At 47.3% G+C, this 19,118-nt stretch overlaps 7 protein-coding genes across 7 annotated transcripts; 2 read left to right on the forward strand and 5 right to left on the reverse strand.

Annotated features, from left to right (window-relative positions):
* On the forward strand, window positions 1-2,838 carry E1B28_007328 (uncharacterized protein; the record flags this gene model as incomplete). The annotated part of the gene is made up of 8 exons (XM_043152054.1): window positions 1-444; window positions 504-618; window positions 670-1,154; window positions 1,206-1,390; window positions 1,446-1,632; window positions 1,683-2,040; window positions 2,099-2,210; window positions 2,263-2,838. The coding sequence occupies exons 1-8, from the start codon at window positions 66-68 to the stop codon at window positions 2,836-2,838; spliced, it is 2,397 nt and encodes a 798-aa protein (XP_043010139.1). The 5' UTR covers window positions 1-65.
* Window positions 2,839-3,075: 237 nt separating this feature from the next.
* On the reverse strand, window positions 3,076-5,589 carry E1B28_007329 (uncharacterized protein; the record flags this gene model as incomplete). The annotated part of the gene is made up of 8 exons (XM_043152055.1): window positions 3,076-3,192; window positions 3,255-3,407; window positions 3,464-3,613; window positions 3,673-3,972; window positions 4,029-4,127; window positions 4,182-4,454; window positions 4,515-4,640; window positions 4,696-5,589. 8 exons carry the CDS (start codon window positions 5,587-5,589, stop codon window positions 3,076-3,078), a joined length of 2,112 nt encoding a protein of 703 aa, XP_043010140.1.
* Window positions 5,590-5,741: 152 nt separating this feature from the next.
* Window positions 5,742-7,737, reverse strand: E1B28_007330 (uncharacterized protein; the record flags this gene model as incomplete). The annotated part of the gene is made up of 11 exons (XM_043152056.1): window positions 5,742-5,820; window positions 5,872-6,002; window positions 6,059-6,104; window positions 6,161-6,292; window positions 6,351-6,460; window positions 6,522-6,567; window positions 6,619-6,669; window positions 6,721-6,767; window positions 6,824-7,321; window positions 7,383-7,551; window positions 7,607-7,737. 11 exons carry the CDS (start codon window positions 7,735-7,737, stop codon window positions 5,742-5,744), a joined length of 1,440 nt encoding a protein of 479 aa, XP_043010141.1.
* Window positions 7,738-8,872: 1,135 nt separating this feature from the next.
* On the forward strand, window positions 8,873-12,102 carry E1B28_007331 (uncharacterized protein). Its single transcript, XM_043152057.1, has 4 exons — window positions 8,873-9,173; window positions 9,225-9,411; window positions 9,468-10,040; window positions 10,102-12,102. Exons 1-4 carry the CDS (start codon window positions 8,967-8,969, stop codon window positions 11,613-11,615), a joined length of 2,481 nt encoding a protein of 826 aa, XP_043010142.1. The 5' UTR covers window positions 8,873-8,966; the 3' UTR covers window positions 11,616-12,102.
* On the reverse strand, window positions 12,080-14,812 carry E1B28_007332 (uncharacterized protein). Its single transcript, XM_043152058.1, has 11 exons — window positions 14,610-14,812; window positions 14,457-14,549; window positions 14,203-14,402; window positions 14,098-14,143; window positions 13,348-14,039; window positions 13,264-13,294; window positions 13,048-13,204; window positions 12,954-12,987; window positions 12,871-12,901; window positions 12,607-12,819; window positions 12,080-12,539 (listed from the first exon to the last, which is right to left on the reverse strand). Exons 1-11 carry the CDS (start codon window positions 14,799-14,801, stop codon window positions 12,405-12,407), a joined length of 1,824 nt encoding a protein of 607 aa, XP_043010143.1. The 5' UTR covers window positions 14,802-14,812; the 3' UTR covers window positions 12,080-12,404.
* A 133-nt stretch (window positions 14,813-14,945) lies between these two features.
* On the reverse strand, window positions 14,946-16,048 carry E1B28_007333 (uncharacterized protein; the record flags this gene model as incomplete). The annotated part of the gene is made up of 5 exons (XM_043152059.1): window positions 14,946-15,472; window positions 15,528-15,602; window positions 15,659-15,768; window positions 15,821-15,861; window positions 15,917-16,048. The coding sequence occupies 5 exons, from the start codon at window positions 16,046-16,048 to the stop codon at window positions 14,946-14,948; spliced, it is 885 nt and encodes a 294-aa protein (XP_043010144.1).
* Window positions 16,049-16,198: 150 nt separating this feature from the next.
* E1B28_007334 (uncharacterized protein) lies at window positions 16,199-18,289 on the reverse strand (the record flags this gene model as incomplete). Its single annotated transcript, XM_043152060.1, has 7 exons — window positions 16,199-16,600; window positions 16,648-16,744; window positions 16,804-16,835; window positions 16,896-16,929; window positions 16,989-17,144; window positions 17,196-18,206; window positions 18,267-18,289. The coding sequence occupies 7 exons, from the start codon at window positions 18,287-18,289 to the stop codon at window positions 16,199-16,201; spliced, it is 1,755 nt and encodes a 584-aa protein (XP_043010145.1).
* Window positions 18,290-19,118: the final 829 nt, after the last annotated feature.

Below are 19,118 nucleotides of genomic sequence, written 5' to 3' on the forward strand. Positions count from 1 at the left end.
CATGCACAGCCACCACTACGACATCGTCAAGACACATTCACAACCATCACAACTAAGACGCAGAAATGCAGTCCCTTCGAACTCGTCGCTCACAACGTGGGCCTCGCAAACCAAGGGAGGAAGGGGGTACAAAGCTCGCGAAGCCTGGTGCTGGACCTACCCCTCGACCACGACCCGATTTGCGCAAGTCTCGAGTCGATGACAAGATTAAGAAACGTATGTCGATGCGATATGCAGACATATCAGGCCCGACAGACTTAAATGTACCTGCGATGCCAACTATTGGAGCGGGTATAGGGGCGATACGGGTTTCCCCCCGAGGAAAAGAACGAGACGAAGAATTAGTTGATATGGAAGAGGGAGGGAATGAAAAAGAGCGGGGGAGGATATCTACGGAAGACGATAAAAAGTTGTTGGACAAGTCAGACTTTGATCCAGATGCATGTGCGTCCTATCTCAGCCTCTCGTATGAACCTTTTTTTCAAAATTTCGCGGCCTACAAGACCTCAAGTCGAAGTTAGCAAATTCGACGGAAGCAGAGATCAAATCACTTCAATCGTCTCTCCGCGAATCAAAGGAAGATACTGCTTCAGAATTGCAACGGAATGTCTTCAAGAAGTACGTTCTCGACCTTGAAAGAATGTACTTTACCTCACATCCTTGATATAGTTATGCCGAATTTGTCAACATTTCTAAAGAAATTTCAACCCTCGAGAATGAGATGCTGGAGCTTAAGGAGTCTCTATCGGAGTACAAATCGATGCCTTCCATGCTACACATACCCGATCCCACTACCTCCTCATCCGCTCTCTCTACATATCGACGATCTTCCGTCGCAGACCTACGGATTATGTACTTCAATCAGATGCAACAGCTACACACCCAGGTTGAGGGTTCCTCTAAACTCGCCCCCACAACGCCAGGCAGACATATTGTCAATGAGACAGACGGGGTCCTTGCATTGAATACTGCGACATACAAAGTTGTGGGAAAAGTGAAATTCATCATTCTTGATGACATGGTTTTGGTTGCGAAGAAACGCAGGAGGACAGGTGGAGGGGAAAGTAGCTCAGGTCGGTATGATGGGAAGCTCGTTGCCGACAAGGCTTGGCCTCTGCATGAAATGTTAGTTCTGGATACCAAAGATTCGCCCAGTAAGGATCATAATTTCTTCTCTGCAATGCGTTAATTTTATCATTGTCCAGACATGACGAATGTGTTCAAAATAAGGCATGGGAAGGAAACGCATGTCTATCGTACAGAAACCCCCAACGAAAAGAAATCATTGTTGGCACAGCTACGGCAAGTCGGAGAGGAGTTATCTGCCAAGCGACGGAAGGAACGTGAAGGCGAGCACGAAAGACGGAAGACGTTGTGGTCCGGCAATGAGGTACAGCCATCTATGCGAGCCCACCTTATACTGTATCACTTACTTTTGGTTCCAGCGTAGTGCATCGACACAAGATTGGATGGCTGATTTAGCCGCTAAGGCCGGAGAGTCGTCTTCTCCTGCATCCGAGGCGAAACAAAAGGCCGAGCGCGACACACGGTGGACAAATGATTGGGCTGACGAGCTCAATGTGGCTATCGCGCTGAAGGAGTGGGACAGAGCTGTCAAGCTGATAGAAGAAGGTTTCTTGATTTATTCTCTGAACATGATTTTATGTCTCAAAACGAAACAGGAAAGGCAAAAGTAGCTGTTACACCACCTCTCGCAGCCAAGTTACCCCTTCTCACGAACCAGCTCACCAATGCCCTTCTTGATACGCTTTCGCATGTCACGAATAGAAAAACGGTGGTAGTGCATTTAATCTCCCTTTTGTTGCGATTTGGGGCTGGCGGAGCAGCACGGACAACCTTTTTGAAAATGCGTTCTCAGGTCGTGCAAAATCTGGTACGCAAGATCAAGTTTGAAGGACATATAGGAGCCTACGTGGCCGATCTAGCATTAGTTTATTTCACGAGCATCAAGCACACGGCAGATTGGTTTTTGGCGAGCTTCAAGGAGAACGAGGTTGCTAGTAGTGAGTGTTGGTTGTCGTAAGTCGTGAATCCTAACTCATACATAGTCATCTATAGCTTTCATTGATTGGGCTAGGACACAGGTGGAGAATTATGCCGAAATATTCAGGAATCAGGTTTACACAGACGAGTTAGAACCCAAGGTCATCGAAGAAGCGATGAAAGTGACCTATTCATTGAGTAAAAAAGTGCGTTTGTGGCTATCTTCTACCTCTTTGCTTGTTGAGCTTCGGTTCGCAGCTTCTGGAGGAATATGGCCTTGATTTCCGCTACCTTCTGGATGAACAGCTAATAGAGAAGCCGAAGGAGGCACCTAAACCTGTCTCAACGTCCTATTCCGCAGAGGGTCACCAGATGTTACAAAGGCATTCCATGCAAAAGTCGGCATCTTCACAACGCAAGCTTGTCACAGCCCCAAGTTCACTTTCGTTAACTCCATCTACACCCCCTCTTGCCTCAAACCACTCAGAGCTAAGAAGAATGAGTGCAACAACATCTGCTTTCGCCTCGGGTTCTACACCATTGTCTGATACGCCTGTATCCGCTTCATATTTGAGGTCACAACTTCAGGCTCCCAATGTTGTGGGGCCTCGTGCTCGGACACCAACTACACCAACTGCACCCACACCAACTTCTCCCCAACCTCGGCGAACACCTCCACCACAAAGTAGTTCTGGACAACGGGATTTGTCTGAACGAGAAAGACCGCCGCGGTCGGTAAGAGGCAGTCCTGCGCCCCCTCCTCGATCACAGAATCGACCGTCATCGGTTCGCCCAACTCCAATTGCGGTACCGCAGAGAGATGGGATGATCTGAGGTTTCTACACCTCGGTCTCTTATGGAACACAGTATATACTATTACTGGACTACAATGGATACCAGGATCTTTGTAAAATTCATGATTGCCATACAAATAAGCTGCAGTCTTGGCGGGAATATATCGCCTTGCCTTGGACGCACAATTACAAATAGGACTTGCCGCGATCGAGACAAGGTTTTGTGTTCAGCAGTCGACGGCGGTGGTGTGATAGACCAAACTTCAATACACGGAGATCAGTCTACTGTCGTTACGGGCAGTTGAGGTGTTGCAATGATTATTGTCGGAGCTGCATTTGTTGCTGCTGCTCTTTTCAACAACATTTGCTGGTAGTTTTCCCAATGTCCTATCAGCTACATTGAAGATTCAGGTTAGACTTTCAAACCTAGATACAACCAAGGAAAGCCACACTCACCTCCTTCTGTCTCGATATCATACCCTCCAAAAATGCGTGTAATGTATCTTTGAAGTCTTCAATCCGCTCTTGCTCGAATCGCGCAACTTCTGACTTGACCAGCCTCGAAACTTGCTCGAATTCAAGTTTGGCGTCTGCAGCACGTCGTTCCGCCTGTTGACATCTTCTGGTTAGTTTCTATATGGGGAGTTTCACGAACGGAAACCTACATCTGCGATCTGGCTGAGGGAATATCCAAGTCGGTCTGTCGGGATGCGACCTTGAGCTCGATTCTTTTCATGATTAATTTTCACTCGCTGAAGTTCACTTTCAGCATTCCGCCATGTATGGTAAACCCGGATACGAGAGCTAAATGTCAACTTAACAAACAGAATGGAATTTAGCCTGTAACATAATTGAGCATGACAAGCCAACGCACCCGCACGGAATTAATCAACCGAGCATACTCGTCCACTGTTCCCATGAACGTAACCATGTCCTGATCTGACTGTACCACTTGTAGATCATGAGCTTTCTTCTCAATCTCTGATAAACCGGAGAGCGAATGCACGAGTTGTTTGCCAACATCCGCAGAGGCAAGTTCACCCAAGGAATTTGCAAACTCTATCGTGGCTGTTGATTGTTCTGCTCGTTGCTTCGCAACCATGTCGATAGCTTTCGCCAGACCGCGGAGTTGCGATTCAAGGCTGTCAAGGTATGATTTTTGACGATCAAACCACTACCAATTTTGATCAGATCGAAGGGGAATGACAATTTGGGCTGAGATGAGCAGACCTCGTCTGATTCATGGAATCGAGGGCCAGCAATAGTCTGGCCAATAGACGCCATAAGACCCCCTCGTTCATTGGCTATCTCGGCCTTCCTGTGCTTAATCTGTATTATGAAATGCGTCAGTTTCTAGTGTGAGCACAGAAAAGAACAACTCGCATCTAGGGAGAACGTGTCGCTTTCCAAAAATAACTTCAAGTCTGGGTCCTTCCCGAGCACCGGATGATTCGCTATCTTCTGGATGCATTTCTCAAGCGCAAAACGCCGTTGTTTTACGAAGTGATCGTCAAATCTCCCGAACGGGTTTTTCTCTGGTACCGGTGGCACGACCACCCCAGGATTGTTATTTGATAATGTTTCATAGAGCCAGAGGAAATCGGAATACCGCCGTAAGACCGAAAAAGCGGATTTCTGAAAGAGGGGTGAGGTTGTCTGAGAATTGTGTCAGTTAAGTGAACTAGAGTGTATATTCGGATGGAACTGTTCGCGTACTCGAGTGTGGACAGTGTACATGGTGAATGAACGAATAGGGTCTCCAACTTTCTGAGGGTCATCTACGGTAATCACGAATACAGGTCGTAGGTCTGGTCGCACAGACGAACTCTGTTTTTGTACCATCTTGCGAGAAGTCAGTCTAACCATCTTCTTTATAAAGGCAAGTGAGAGCCCTTACAGGTGCTGCTGAATTGCTCTGTTGTGACAATCTTTTGTTCATTGTCTGCCCTATTGGCTTGTCATCATCACTATCTTCATCGGAGGGAAGCCGTGAAAGTACGGGCGGCGGCGGTTCGTTGCTCCATGGTTCTGGTTCTGGAGCCGCTGTCCAACCCGCAGAATTGCCATTCAGGGACTCTCTACCAAGGTTGAGATTAGGAACCGATTGTGTAACGTTATGCGATGATAGATCCAAAGGCTTCCAAGAGGTAGCGGATGGATCGGTTGTCTCATTCGTGATGGAGTGGTGAGTAGTGGACGGTAAAGAGCTTATAGGCTGCGAGTGTGACTCGGGGTGAGATTGAGTTCTTGGTTGTGTCGCAGGGTGGTCTGAAAGTATTTCTGGAGTAGCCTTCACCGAATCTACGTGCCTCTTCGTTTCCGATTCCTTTTTGTCCAGCCTGTCTCCGTCCAAAGCAGGCACTATCGTTGACTCTTCAGGTTCATGTACCGTGGCTTCAGGCACATTGGAGTCAGTACTGGTGTCCACGCTTTCCCTGAAACCACCAGAACGAGTAGCCTTTGTCACTGGCTCTTCCTCCTCCGATGGCTGTGTTGAGTCCAGCGGGTCATTTAGGTCTTGTATAGCGTCGGATGCTGGTCCACGGTCACTTCTTTCAGTGCGTACTTCACTAGCAGTCCTTGAATGTGATGTCTGCGCAACGGGTGAATTAGCGGTGGATGAATCATGCTGATTGACGGCGGAAAAGGGAGATGAGTAGATGTCGTCGTGAGTGGAGTAAGGATTGGACCAAGGGTCTGGTGAGCCGGAACGCTTAGAAAAAGGATCTGAAAAGGGATTATCTTCGAGCATATTTCTCGAAGGCGCAAGAAGATCGTCAAAGGAGTCCATGATGGTGATGACGGTGAGACGCGACCATCTATATATTCAGCCGCTGCTCAAGCGCTCACATGTGAGGGCTTTATTCAACTATCGCCATATTTATCTAAAGTATTTATACTAATTTCTAGATAGGTATAGAAAGCAACGCAGCACAGTCCTGCTCAGTAGACGTAGGGTATAAACTTGTAAGGAACAATTCTGCAGTATTCTTCCCAGTCCTTGCCGTACTTGATGGAACACCTGAGTAGTCATATTCAAGAGAAGTGTGTTTGGTGCAACGGAAAAACCTACCTCTCAAAGTCTCTTCCACAACGATGGATGAGGACCGTAATGAAGAAGACGGAGTAGAAATAAGGGATAGGTGTAGCAGCACCGATGACTAGACCCCATGTCAAACTCATGATCCAGTCAGCGACATAGTTCTATATGAATAAGCTCAAGACCGCCTCCCTCTACGGAAAGACAGAATGCAACGTACTGGCTTGCGGGACCATGCCCAAGCACCGCTCGTCAACAGACGGTTTCTACAACAAAACGCGACTTCAAAATCAGAACGTTGAAGTGAGGGTGGATCTCGTACCCATGAGCGGTTTGAATGAAGGTAGGATTTTTAACAATGCATCCGGGCAACTGGGGGAATGTCTTCCTAAACTTCGTGACACCCATTGTCTGCATCTTGAACCGGCTCTTCTGTGACATAGCACAATCGAACCTGCGTTTGCGACGAAATGTTAAAAGTATATCGGCGTAGAAAGGAATTTGGAACGTACGCGTAGTAAGCAGTCAAGAGTGTGGTGTATAGGGCCACATAGGTGGGAGTGGAGAACTTATATTTTGAGGGGTCGTGTGAAGCCATATAGACAACAGAGTACACGTAGGACTAGCGGAACACATATCAGTTCACGGGTTTTGTTGCATTATAGAGGAGGTAGACGACTGACGAATGGAACACCGGCGAAATTCCAAAAGATGACCATAAAGCCCCATCTGTATGTACGAAATCAGTAGCCGCAGACAGAATATAGAAAGGGATCCTACTTTTCGTGGAACATATCCCATGTTTGGGGGATACACTCTTCACCCTTAGCACTGAAGGCAGTTGTCAGTAGAAGTAATAGCGGGAACGCAAATTAGGCAAACCAAGCATTGATATACAACCAAGTCGCCAAGCACATAAACGCCATATTCTGACCGTGGATATTGAATGAAGTACATTCGAAAGAGCAACGGAGATAGTACTCACAGGTGTAACGTAGCCAAGTTGCTCGTACTGCTTGCACGCGCCAGAAACCGACAAAAAGAAGACGATGATCCACGGAATCCGTACTTCAGCCCACATCTTGAGGTCGATAGGCCCGATCCTAGGGTTTAAGGACGCGCCCATGAAAACGTCGTAAAGGAAGTTTCCAGACATTCTCATCTGAGTTCCAGTGACTACAGCGATGAAATACATCCCAAATGACACGCCAAAGCCCCAGATCATAGCAACGGTCATAAGATGTCCGTAGTTATCGATGATTTCTGTGAGCTTGAAGATGCTGGTGTAATGGAGGACCGCTGAGGTGATGATTGTAGCCCAAAGGGACCACATGGCGTTACAGTTGTACATGAGCTTTTTGTAACCCAGCGAAGGTACGGGGAGACCCTCTTGTTTCCATCCCGGCATGACCCATGCAAGGAAGAGCTGGAAAAATATATTTCCGGAGTAAACTTTCCAGGCATAGGCGTTGGGGCTAGCATCCTAAGTCCAACAATGCAATCAGCCAACCGTACCATCCACAGAGCCATGGATAGAAACGTACTACTTTGACATGCTCCCACATCCTCAGTAAGAACGGTTTGACGTTTTCCATTGAAGTCGGATGTACCAATTGTCCATCATAGAACCAAAGACAAATCCACAGATAATACATGAGAAGCGGGAATCCGGCCATGATAGCGAACACTCCCCAAGGACCGCCGAACTCGTATCTAAAAGCATTCGTCATCAAATCGCGTCGCGGTTAGCGTAGTACTGAATATCCACGTTTCGTGTTTGTCAAGACGTTCGTCCATTTTTTTCCCTTCGTCACTGATTGTAACGAGGTCGGGTGTGGTACCGTTAATAGTGACATTCCTTTGGCGAAGGCCGTCCTTCCCTGTAGAGTTGGCCACCATGTGTGGGAGAGATTGTTGAGAGGGGAGAGCAAGTCGCGTCTTCAAAATTTCACTTTAAAAATCGAACCATTGTTTAATGCAATTACGTAAATGATATTATTACGGCCTTCCTTTTATAGTGATGAAATCACGTTAGAACCCAACGTTCCAGCCAGAGGTCAATTATTCCTTTCAAATCTTCGAACACCTTGACACCGAAAGTGGAGAGAGCACCTTCGAATCAAACACTGGCCTTGCAAGCCCTACGACGACAGGCTCAAAGGCTGATGACAGCCTGAACGTTCAGTGCAATGGTCGGCAGTAAGATGTTCAACTGATATCAGCGGAATCAAAGGCGTGATGTCCGCGAGCAGACCTCCATCCATGAAAGGGAGATGGGAGCGAGATCTTGACGGTTGTACCTTGGCAGCTGTAAAACGAGTCAACGCGGTTGGGGACGATGGGTGGCGACTGCAGTAGAATCGAGGAATGTGCTTTGGAAACTGTTCGACAAATTTTTTGCCAGATGGTGAGCTCAGCTTGATCATCGATGATGCCTGTGAGCGTGTAGGCGACGAGTTTGTTGTATGAATTGCTCCGAGCCTTGCCCACGCCTCCGCTGCCCGGGTCGACTCGACGTTAAACGTTCCGTCTCGATCGGGCAGAGAAGCGCTCGACATGTCCACATATTATGTAATCCACCTTCAACTGACTAGCATTCACGCAACCCTTGCACCGTGTACCGCCCTCTTCAACACATCGCTCTTGGTCTCCCACACATGCAGAATCCAGATGACCCCACGAATCATCGACTGTAGGTACGTACGAGCGACAATGTATTGGCAGCCGACCCGTGCGAATGCACGATTCAAGCGGATCACAATGCCGATTTGTCTTGCAATTTGTCCACGAATTGTGAAAAATATAAAACGGACGTCTTGTTAGGATGCCTTCTACAACCCTCATTCGCGACAGGAGCCCACAGAGCCGAAAAGAATGGGTTGTAAGCTACTGAGAACAGCAGCATTTGAATTGAGCCTGCGGTAAATGTGCCGTTTTCTTGTCAGACACCGCTTGATGCAATGTCAAAAGGAGTTGACATCCCTCGTGGGAACATTTCTCCAGATTTCACCAAATTTATTTGCCAAGGTCTCGTTTCTGTTTCTATCCTCCTCGACACTACCTTCCCCTCTTAGATTGCTACCTTCAACTCCTTTTTCATTGCCACAAGTGCATGCTCGCACCCATTCATGGTACACTTCTGGAAAGGGAAGCAGAAGGCTACCACGGAACAGGTCGAGAGATGGCGAAGAGACGATGAAGATGAGGAAGGCGCCATAATCGAACTGCAATACGTCGGGACGGGGGCTAATGACCAGACGTACACAGTCCCTCTCAAATTTGGCTCCGCAGAGCAGACAGTCTCGCTCCAAGTCGACACCGGGTCGTCAGACATCGTGAGTGTTAACATTCTCCTACTTTACATTCATAACCGACATTGTACCCAGTGGATAGCATCCTCGCTCTGTTCCTCGTGCAACTCGGATGCAAAGAAATACGACCCGAATTCGAGTCAAACTTCTCAGTCCTCGAACGTAGCCTTCAATATTGATTATTTGCGGGGAAAGGTTACGGGGACTATTTATTGGGATACTGTGAGTGTGGGAAACTATAGTGTTGACAACCAAGCTTTTGGTGCGTGAAGGATATCATTTCATACCAATCTTACTCTCATTACTTGCAAATTTTAGCTGCTGCGACGGACGTTCAGGATGAACCCCTTTCCGGTAGTTTCAACGGCGTATTTGGGCTTGCTCTGCCGGGTAACAGTATCATTTACAATCTCATACCTGGAGGGACGGCGGTCAACGGTCGTGATGGTGCCCTCATTACCTCCAATCTCTTCTCAATCTCTCCTAGCTCGTCAGCTCCCGCCGCTCGTTTCATATCCCTCACCCTTTCCCGCCCTGGATCCGACACCATACCTTCCCTGATGGGCATAGGAAGACACCCACCAAAGTCCGCAATACCGTCAATAGGAGATGGAACACAAGTCGCATATTCTGCGCCTATTGCAAGTACTAACGACAAAGGTCCTATCGGTACTATTTTCTGGAAGACGAGCGTGAAGGATATCACTGTATGGGTCAATAATCAACCCCGGGTTGTCAAATTGAGCCGTAGCGGGATAGGGGGGACTGGAGGTGCAGGGCCTTTCCCTACTGCAGTCCTAGACACCGGTATACCCCTCATTTACTCCACAAAAGTGATTGCAGATGCTATTTATGGTGCTATCGGCATCTCTCCCGCGAGTGATGGGTTTTGTGAGTGCATTTATCGGTATAGGACTCATGGCGTTCGACTGACCTGATTGATATGCGTTAGACTATATGGACTGCAAAACACCTTTGAACTTGACAATAACCCTTGACGACCGCCCACCTATCTCGTTGCATCCCCTGGACCTCACTGTTGAGCCACCGCGAGATGCCACCTCCGTCAATTGCATCGGTCTCATTCAGGCTGCAGACGGTGCCATCCAAAGTGCAAATGCAGCGGACATGATCTTAGGTGTTCCGTTTCTTCGAAACGTTTACATGGTCATGGCCTACCAAATTCCCAACTCTAACGGTACCTTCCCTGACATACGACCTCCAGATAATGCCGGTCCCACTCCTTTCATCAGCGAATCCCGTCTTCGACTGGGTCTGCAGGGACTCACAGATCCTAGTGTTGCTATGAACGAATTCAACCGTGTCCGCGTTCAGGGGCTTCCCATTGATGATGATGGAAACAGATTCATTGGAAATTCGGAGAACAAGAAAAAAATCAGTGTTGGCCTTGAAATTCTCTTTGGATTAGTTGGATTTGTTATTCTGTGTGTTGGATTGTTCGGCTTGAGGTGGTGCTTATACCGGCGAAAGTACAAAGCAGCCAATGCGGTTGATACCCGAAGAGAACTGGGTGCGGCGGCAGATGCTGGTGCAACTGCTATCAGTGGTTCAAGTCTCTTCAGGTGGTGGAAAAAGCAGAAAAGCCCGGACGACAATGAGAAGAAAATGGGCACCTACGAGCTTGCGGCTGGACGCTGGTCTGAGGACGAATTTGTACATCACGAAGATGTGCTCCGGCGGCGCAAGTTCGACGAGTACATGCGTAGGGAGAGGTTAAAATCGGAGTATACCGTAAGCAGCTCTTATACGCATGTAGATGTCGAGGAAGATCCCACCTCGAAGGATAAGAAGGATCCTGACGTTGAGATGCTGGACACGCTTAGCGAGCGTGATAGTGTCGGTCATAGTGTTGATCCCCACAACGATATAAACCGTGAATGGGATCCTGCGAAGGAATTGGATTGGAGTCAGAATCGCGATACGCTGGTTGGTCGCGACTTCGATAAGGATTCGTCACCGGAACGTACTCCCTTATCCTCTCGGCGACTATCCAATAATTCTGTCACCTCGCCTCTTCCCGTTCATTCGCGTTCGATCAAAACCCGACACCATCGCGATTCAAGTGGTGCACCTCTTCTCCCTTTGGGATTCGATGGAGTGTCGGGGTCGCATTCGCGCTCGCCAACCCTCGTTACTGATCCAGATATGAACGAGTTCGGAGTATTGAGTCTCAGTATGGCAGGCATAGGTACTGCTGCGCGCAACAGCAGGATCGATGCTGAATTCAGACTGAGTACTGCAGACACCGATACCTCACCCTCGCATAGAAGAGACGCATCATCAACTAGTCGGACTGACGCACGTTCACTCTCGTCGGATTCAAGAATTGTTCCTCTTGCGGATGAGTTCGCTAACCTACAGCGCCCGGTGTCGATATCTTCCACACATTCTTCTCGTAAAGAGAGGCCCGCTCGCTCACCTACAGGTCCAAGGCCTAATCGATGACCTGATTATTATCTTTTTTTTTTTTCGATATAGCCTAGGCTCAATCTTGCTCTCATAACTCGGCTACTCCCCACTCATCGAACTATCCGTGCATTACAACACTCTTTGTCAATCTCACTGTACTGTACTCAATTCATGTATCGGTTTCTTTTCTTTCTTTGTTGTTCACTCGGGACAATTCTTCGCATTTCTTATACGTTCTGTTTTCTTCTTCTGTGTTTTTTGGTACGTACGAGTTACTACTACCGTAAACTGCCAACTATCTTTGTCTTGTCGTTATTTGTTTGTTTTTTTTCTGGAACACCTGTAAAAACAGACATTTCTATCCTAACTACAGTAGTTCGCTCCTATCCCTCCTCACTCAAGGGTTGATCTATGGTCGGAACTCAAAGCAGCGCTCGATGTTTTTCTAAATGCGAAACGAAGAGCCAGTTGAAGGAAGTACAGTAAAAAATGTAATTCTAGGGAGATGAATTTTAACAAGCCTGAGTTGAGATTGGAGTCTCGTAGCCTTCGGGTCGTGTTCTAAAAAAATATACTCGTTATCCAAAACGAGAGGCATACTAAGCAATAGCAATTCATCAAAGGATGGGCATTAACTACACATGGGAGATACGATAGAAGATCTAACCTCGTCATCCGATCGGTCATTACAGTAGAAATAAAAGCAGAGAGAACTCGTATCGCTGGCGGAAAGAGGTTAAATTCAAGAAATTAAAGCACTTCAATCTTAAGTCACCACCGTAGATCCTCGCCATGCGCATTTTGAGATACCTCGGGACTCAAAACTCAATACGCCACGTACGCCACACACAACAAAGGAAATCCGGTGAACAACCCCAACCAAAACACCAAATTACCCATCAGCTTGTTTCGCCTGATGGCCGGAATCCGGCTTATTGTAATCAACGGTACTTGGATGAGCTAGAAAAGGTGTTCGAATAATAAAATGAGAATTTATTAAGAGCAAAAATCATCCAAACAGCCACACCTGCATAGCAAACAAATAAAATCTGAACTTCTTTGTGACCACAACCATCACCAGCTCGTGTACACAAGCGCTCAGAAGGAACGTCACGAACATGGCTGAATGTTTGGAGAGTTTGTAACTCGCCATCGTGGAGGCGTAGACGTGTCTCAGAAGGAAGCTGTGGACCGGTTTATTCCATTTACGAGAAAACTCGTCCCAGGATGTCGAATTCCACTTTTGGGCGGGTGAGTAGCGTCAAATGGATGGCAAAAATGCAGATCGTACCCAGTCTTCGTAGAATTGACGATCAGCGAAGCTGAAGGGAAGTTGTCAGCGAGACGAGGATACGGTAGACTATCAATACGTACTAGGACAGTTCGGCAAATCCGTTGCATATGCACTCTGAAATGAAAGCAACGAGATTAGGCAGCGCATGGCGAGCAAGCAATTCGAAAAGCTCACCGAAGATTATATAGAAAAGCAGCAGATATGCCAACATGAACGGAAGACTGAGGTCCAATAACAAACGAAAGAATGATTGGTCGGGTGTAGGCGTGTAAGGAAGGATGAAATGCTCCGTGACGCTGTACAGAAGTAGAAAAGTCCCAAAAGTTGCAACCTAGAAAAAAGGGCAGGTATGAAAAACCATGTGGTATCAACCTCTAGAGGTTTACCGACCGTTTTCTCGAATACATACAGCGGTCGAATTCTATAGGTCATTTGAGACGGAGTACGACGAATCTGAGTCAAAACGCCACTCACTTATCGGTCCTTGGATACTCCAACTCATAAACCAATGTAGGTATGAGCATATAAACCGCGAAATTCTTGAATGTGATGTTATTCGGCCAAATGACGGGTAAAGGGCCTGTACTTGTCAACTCGCCCTGCAACTCGGAATACTCCTTCGCTAAGTCTGCAATTCTTTCATCGGGATGGTCTATCAGAGGATGAGGAGATGCCGGAGACGGAATGCGTTCTTCCTTAGAAGGTGCGTTTATTTGTGCTGTCATATCACGGCTCAATAACTTCACCATATCCTTTGCATCAGCATCTACAGCTCCATTCGCATCTGACATCGCGACGAGACGTTTTCTCAAGCTGTTCGCCGTGTCCGAGTCGATGTAGGAGGTCTGAAGGCCCTTTCCTGAGGCGGAGGTAGGTATCGGGGGGGTGCCTAGCGGGGTGTTTGAAGAGTTACTTCCCCCACTACCCGAAGGAGCCATTAATATGTGATTTTGAGAGGTTTCTCCGTCGGAATAGGATTCGCCTAGACCAGCATTCTCGTCAAGGGCTTCCTTGTGTGCTTTGGCGTCTGCAAGAGCTCGAGTCCATCCTCCACCAAAAGAATCTGCTGCTTCACGTAACTGATCCAAGACGTGCTGGGACTGGGTAGACACTTGTTGAAGGTATCCATTGACGTTCATGTAGGAATGGATCTTCATGATGAGAACCTATGACAAGGATTTAGGTTTAGCCCATTGGAGCGACCAATACTTCGGACGTGCGTACGAGAGTGTGCAATGTGAGGAAACCCGACTGGACCCATGGCCATTGTCTACGAAGGATACCAAGTCCTGAGATACACGCAAGAAGAGAAGGGAAGACGGGGCGCACCTGTTGAATGTCCAACTGATCGCTGAAAACAGCAAGGTAGTTTGAAAGATGTGCTGCAGTATTAAGCCCGTCCAATTATAACGGATCCACCCCCCTGAAATCGCCTTTGCAAACGGAACGCATAGAGCGGTTAATCCAACTATGACTCCGTCACTGATGGCAAGCGTTATTGCGTCTCTTGAAAATTGCGTTGCAAACCGCTGGAAAGATGCAGGATGAAATCAGTCGGAGGAAGGAGGAAGGGGCTTCCTCACCAGATTGAGAGCATGACCATGAATTTCGAAAGTTGAGATATACGTCCGAAGCATGAATATGAATATTGATATCCAAAAGAGCGAGAAGAAACCCTAGCATGTTCGTGAAGAAGTAAATGTTTGCCCATGTAAAAAGCAAAATGCGGTTCATACTCGGAATTCGTTGGTGGTTGAGATTTCATTATTGATATCGAATACGGATTGTCTTGGGACAAAGGTGACAACGGCGCGTCGTTTCCTAGAGGATTTTGAACGGTATGGTTTGGAAACGTATAGGGTTCCGTCGGAGGTCTTGAAGCCTCCACTTGGAGTTCTTTGTGTAGGCGGGGCGTTATCTATGGGCATGGGGGATCCAGAGGATAATTGATCAGCCCCTTGCTGTCATGTCGCCACAGTCACGGGACTCTAGCATAGCCGATTAGATTTAGATTTGTCCCTCCGAGTCTGAACCATTTACATACAACGACTTGCTTAATTTCTCAACCAAGTTCAAAGGACTGTACAGGACCAAACTAGTATACTACCATCAACCCCGGTGTCTTTGAGATTTATAGGAACCAACTTCGCCTCAACTTGTACCGACCCAGCGGGAAACACGTTCCCATCCCACAACTTCTTCCAGCTTTCAGGACTATGTATAAACCGCATCGTCTGATCTGTAGGTCTTCTGACAAACTCCCGGACCCCAGCGACCTCCTGTCCAAGCTGCACACCAAAAATTAACGACCCGGACTGGGAGGAGAGTAAACTAGCGATAGCTCGAGCGAGATCGACTTGCTTTTCTTCATTGAACAAGTGGAAAACGCTCGATGCGTGTATAGCAGAAATACGCCCCTGCAGAGGAATAAGGGATGTGAGACTTTGTAGATCTGGAACTTTTTGCATGTCGGCGTCATTGGTGGTAACAGGTCCCCTGGCAGATATGAAAGCGGAGTCAAATGCGTCCCCTGCAATGAAGGCGGCAGGAAACGTTATAGGTGTTGTTCCAAAGAGTTCATGTCCCAATTCCCAGAAATCTGTTCAGGAGAATGTGGTTCATGAGAGTACGTTTAGTTGAAAGACCACACTCACCGGAATGGAGATCAGATCCGATCACCCTGGAAACTGGAACCCCATCCATGACTGCTTTGCGCAAAGTCGTACCGACTGAGTAAGTAAATTCAGGAAAAAATAACCTATGCCACGTATTGAAGGGCACTGACAGAAGGTTCCAAATTCAAGGAAGAGAGCGTTTTCGCGTTGCGAACACAGTTTCAAGGCGCGCTGGTACGCGGATGAGGGACCCATCCTATCGTAAAGTCCTGTCTTGATTCTGTAGACGATTGCATTCGTTTATGGAGGCTAATAGATAGCATAGAGCGTACTGAGCGAATGTAAACAGTTCAATACATCTATAACTGTATATCTGATTTCGAAAGGTTCAAGCGTCAGACGGTAACAACTGGCACTCTGATACTGGCCTCGTATGCTTTGGATGCAATCCTAGCAATGTGTGCTTTGACCTCAGCTTCATTTTTGAGGTCCAGTTGCTCCTTGAAGAAATCAAGATCCACTTGTGGGAGTGCTTCGAGGCGATGTAGCTGAAGAGGCATAGCTATCTGTTGGTAGGGAATAGGGAATATAGGACGAGTCAGCTGTTCACACTCATACAGGACTCGGTTGGAAACTCTCAACGATTCAATTCTGCCCGTGGTTGCTGCTCCGTAATCTGAATAAATACAAAGCCCTACTTACTAATACGATCAACCGTATGCATAAGATCGAACTTTCGAGAACCAGAATGGCCGCTCATGTTTCAAGGCAACCGGATGAACATCTCCCGTCTCTAGATGAATGGAATCATAGGAGGTAATATCCAACTTGTTCCACCTTCCTAATGGTCTAGATCGGAGTGAGAGACTCATCGTAAAAACATATCTTAATCTTAATGACATCCCCGGCGGATGATAAGACGGCCCCGTCGATGCCGTTCCGGTTCCGGTGAGGTTGCTCGTTCTATGAACGTTGTTGATGGCAGACAGGACAGATGAGGGTGAATTCAAGTCGACGGGGGCGAGCTTGGGGTCTGAGAGACTGTCTGAATCTATGAGGTTTGACAAGACGATCGTTGTTCCGCTTAGGTGCCAGGTACCAATAAGGAGACCCTTTTACTAGATGAGCGTGAAAACTGGAGAGCTCCTTGGTCACTTACTTTGGTCGGTCGTGTGGGCTTAAGTCGAGATATGACCTCAGCTGGAGTTTGTTCGTTGGTCAAAAGGGATAGTACCTGTCCGTTCGGGTAGAAACGGCTATAGACCCAAATTATCAGTCGCCAAAAAAGGGCTGGGGAAGCATTTTATCGACGCACAGGTACCGGTGGTAAGTGATTAAATGACTGAGCTACGGATAGAAAGAGAAAGGATGGATCTTTCAATTATACGAACGTAAAATTAGACGTACGTTCACCCATGAGTTCTCGCTCATACCATAGCGTCTGAGGTGAGCAATTAGATCAAGAGCGCCACAGAAAAAATACGATAGTAAAGGACATACACGTAATGGCACATCGCAATATAAACACCGTCCATCCGTACGCGAGGTTGTTCGATATATAATCTGCGATGGTCGTACAGATATTCGTCGTAGAGTGTCTTGAGCACCCCTTGATCTAATACTTGCGGTGGCTTATATGTAAACTCCACGAGTTCCCTGGGTTCTCATCAGTGGCGGACAGAACACATAAGGACTTGTAGCATTTACCTCCAAATTGACGAATCCAAGCTGATCACCCTGGCTTTCTTATTGACGGCAGCAAAACGCTCTATAGACGATGGGTCAAGGTGTTTCAGAACGTGAACAACCATCTCGTAGGGCAGTATGTTTAGAGGAACAGGCTCCTTCTCGTCCTCTGGTTCGAACGCCAACGGTTCGGAGATCTCCTTCAGTGTAGATACTAGCCTGCTATAGCTTCGGATATTTCCTTCACTCGCACGTTTGGATGCTTTCTCCGCCGACTGTGTTGTTTTGTCATGGAATGTGAGCGTGTCTTTGAGGTTCTCTGAGAGGGCTTTAACTTCGTCGACGTCATCAACTTGTTCCTTCTTCTTTCCACTAGTACTTCCACTTCCAGAGATCTCTTTCTGTTTCTGCGCCTGAGCAACAAGGAAGGCACCCAACCGTTCCTCCTGATGGTACAACTTGTCGACATTGGACTCTCGACGGAATGCTTGGCGATAAAGTACCAAAGCTTCGTCAAGTTCCCCTTTTTGTTCGTGTAGAACAGCCCGACGGTATATCCCCACGGCTGGGGAAGAACTACCGCTGGAGGCAAAGGCCACTGCAGTGAACCGGCGGGTGGGTGAGACGACGACTTCTTCGGATGGACTCGTAATAGTGACGCTCGATACTCTCGGTATCGGGTCCTGAATTCCATGATTGGTGGTGGGCATATGAGCTGGAGCAGCGCCTTCTGAAACTTTTAGGCTTGCACCATGCCCAGCGCTGGTTCCAACTTGCTTTTTCCTCCATACTTCTGCTTTCCACGCCTCCCTGAATTGCTTTAGCTCCTCTGTTTCCTCGATATTGGGTGCTGCCTGCATTGTAGGTTTCGGTTGCCGATTCGACCGTTCTTGTAGTTGGTTATGCCCAGTATCGTGAGGTAAAAACCAATCCAAAAACCCGCCTAGTAATCGACTGAACTGTAGTGCATCGGCTTTCTGTGTAGGTACTGGTATGATATGAGTGGAGTTAACATCAAGTGGTTGGCAATACCTTCAAAGGGAATGGTAGGTGATAAGTGGTGCGTTAACCGAGCGCGATTAAATGAGTCACGAGTCCGGGTCGACTTGTGCCATTTATCAGAATACCCTGGACAGTCCGATCCGGGATGTACCAAAAAAGGGTCTCATTTTGGCCGACACTCCATCAGTAAACAATCATTGCCGGCTTGTCCGGCTTTTTTCGGCTTTTTCCCCACCAAAAATATGAGAAAGCCGACAAGCCGCAATCCCTTTTGGGACAAGTCAGTGCCGAGTGCGGACGCGCAAATAGAATTAAATCGAATTACATAAAATTTGAAAAGAGTTAAATACCGTAATGACAGCTTTTCGGTTTCTCCTATCTATATATGGTTAAGAAAGCGACGAAAAGTAGCTTGTGGCTTGCCTACCATCCAAAAAGCCGAAAAAAGCTTAAACAAGCCGAAAAGCATTACGTCATTTTGCTGATGGCCTCCGATCCTAGTGTACCTAAAACCGGCCAAATTGAGCACCACCTACGATCCCTAATGTGCCCAAATATTGGCTCGCCAGGGTTGTCCTGGCTGAGGGTAGGTACTCGACCGTTTTGATTTTTTCGACATGTCGTATACCCTAAAAATTAGTAAAATAGTGTAGGCGTGAGGCTGTATCGGTTATTATTATTATTATTAGGAAATTAAATCCTTCATTGGACCCCGTAGGATGCCGAAGGACTGTACCTAAAATGGACCAGAATTTCCCCACCCGATCCATATGTACCGAAAACCCGCCCAAATTAGCCGAAAAGTATTCACCAAAAACGGCCCAAATTGGGGGTCAACGGATCGGACATGATAGCCAATAGACCCCTCCTCATTTATCCGACTTCGGGGATAATCTTCCAGCGTTTTGCTAGGTTGGGTTATTCTATTTACCTGTCAATTCA

This window comes from Marasmius oreades, chromosome 4 (assembly GCF_018924745.1).
Source record: "Marasmius oreades isolate 03SP1 chromosome 4, whole genome shotgun sequence".
NCBI classification, from domain to species: Eukaryota; Fungi; Basidiomycota; class Agaricomycetes; order Agaricales; family Marasmiaceae; genus Marasmius; species Marasmius oreades.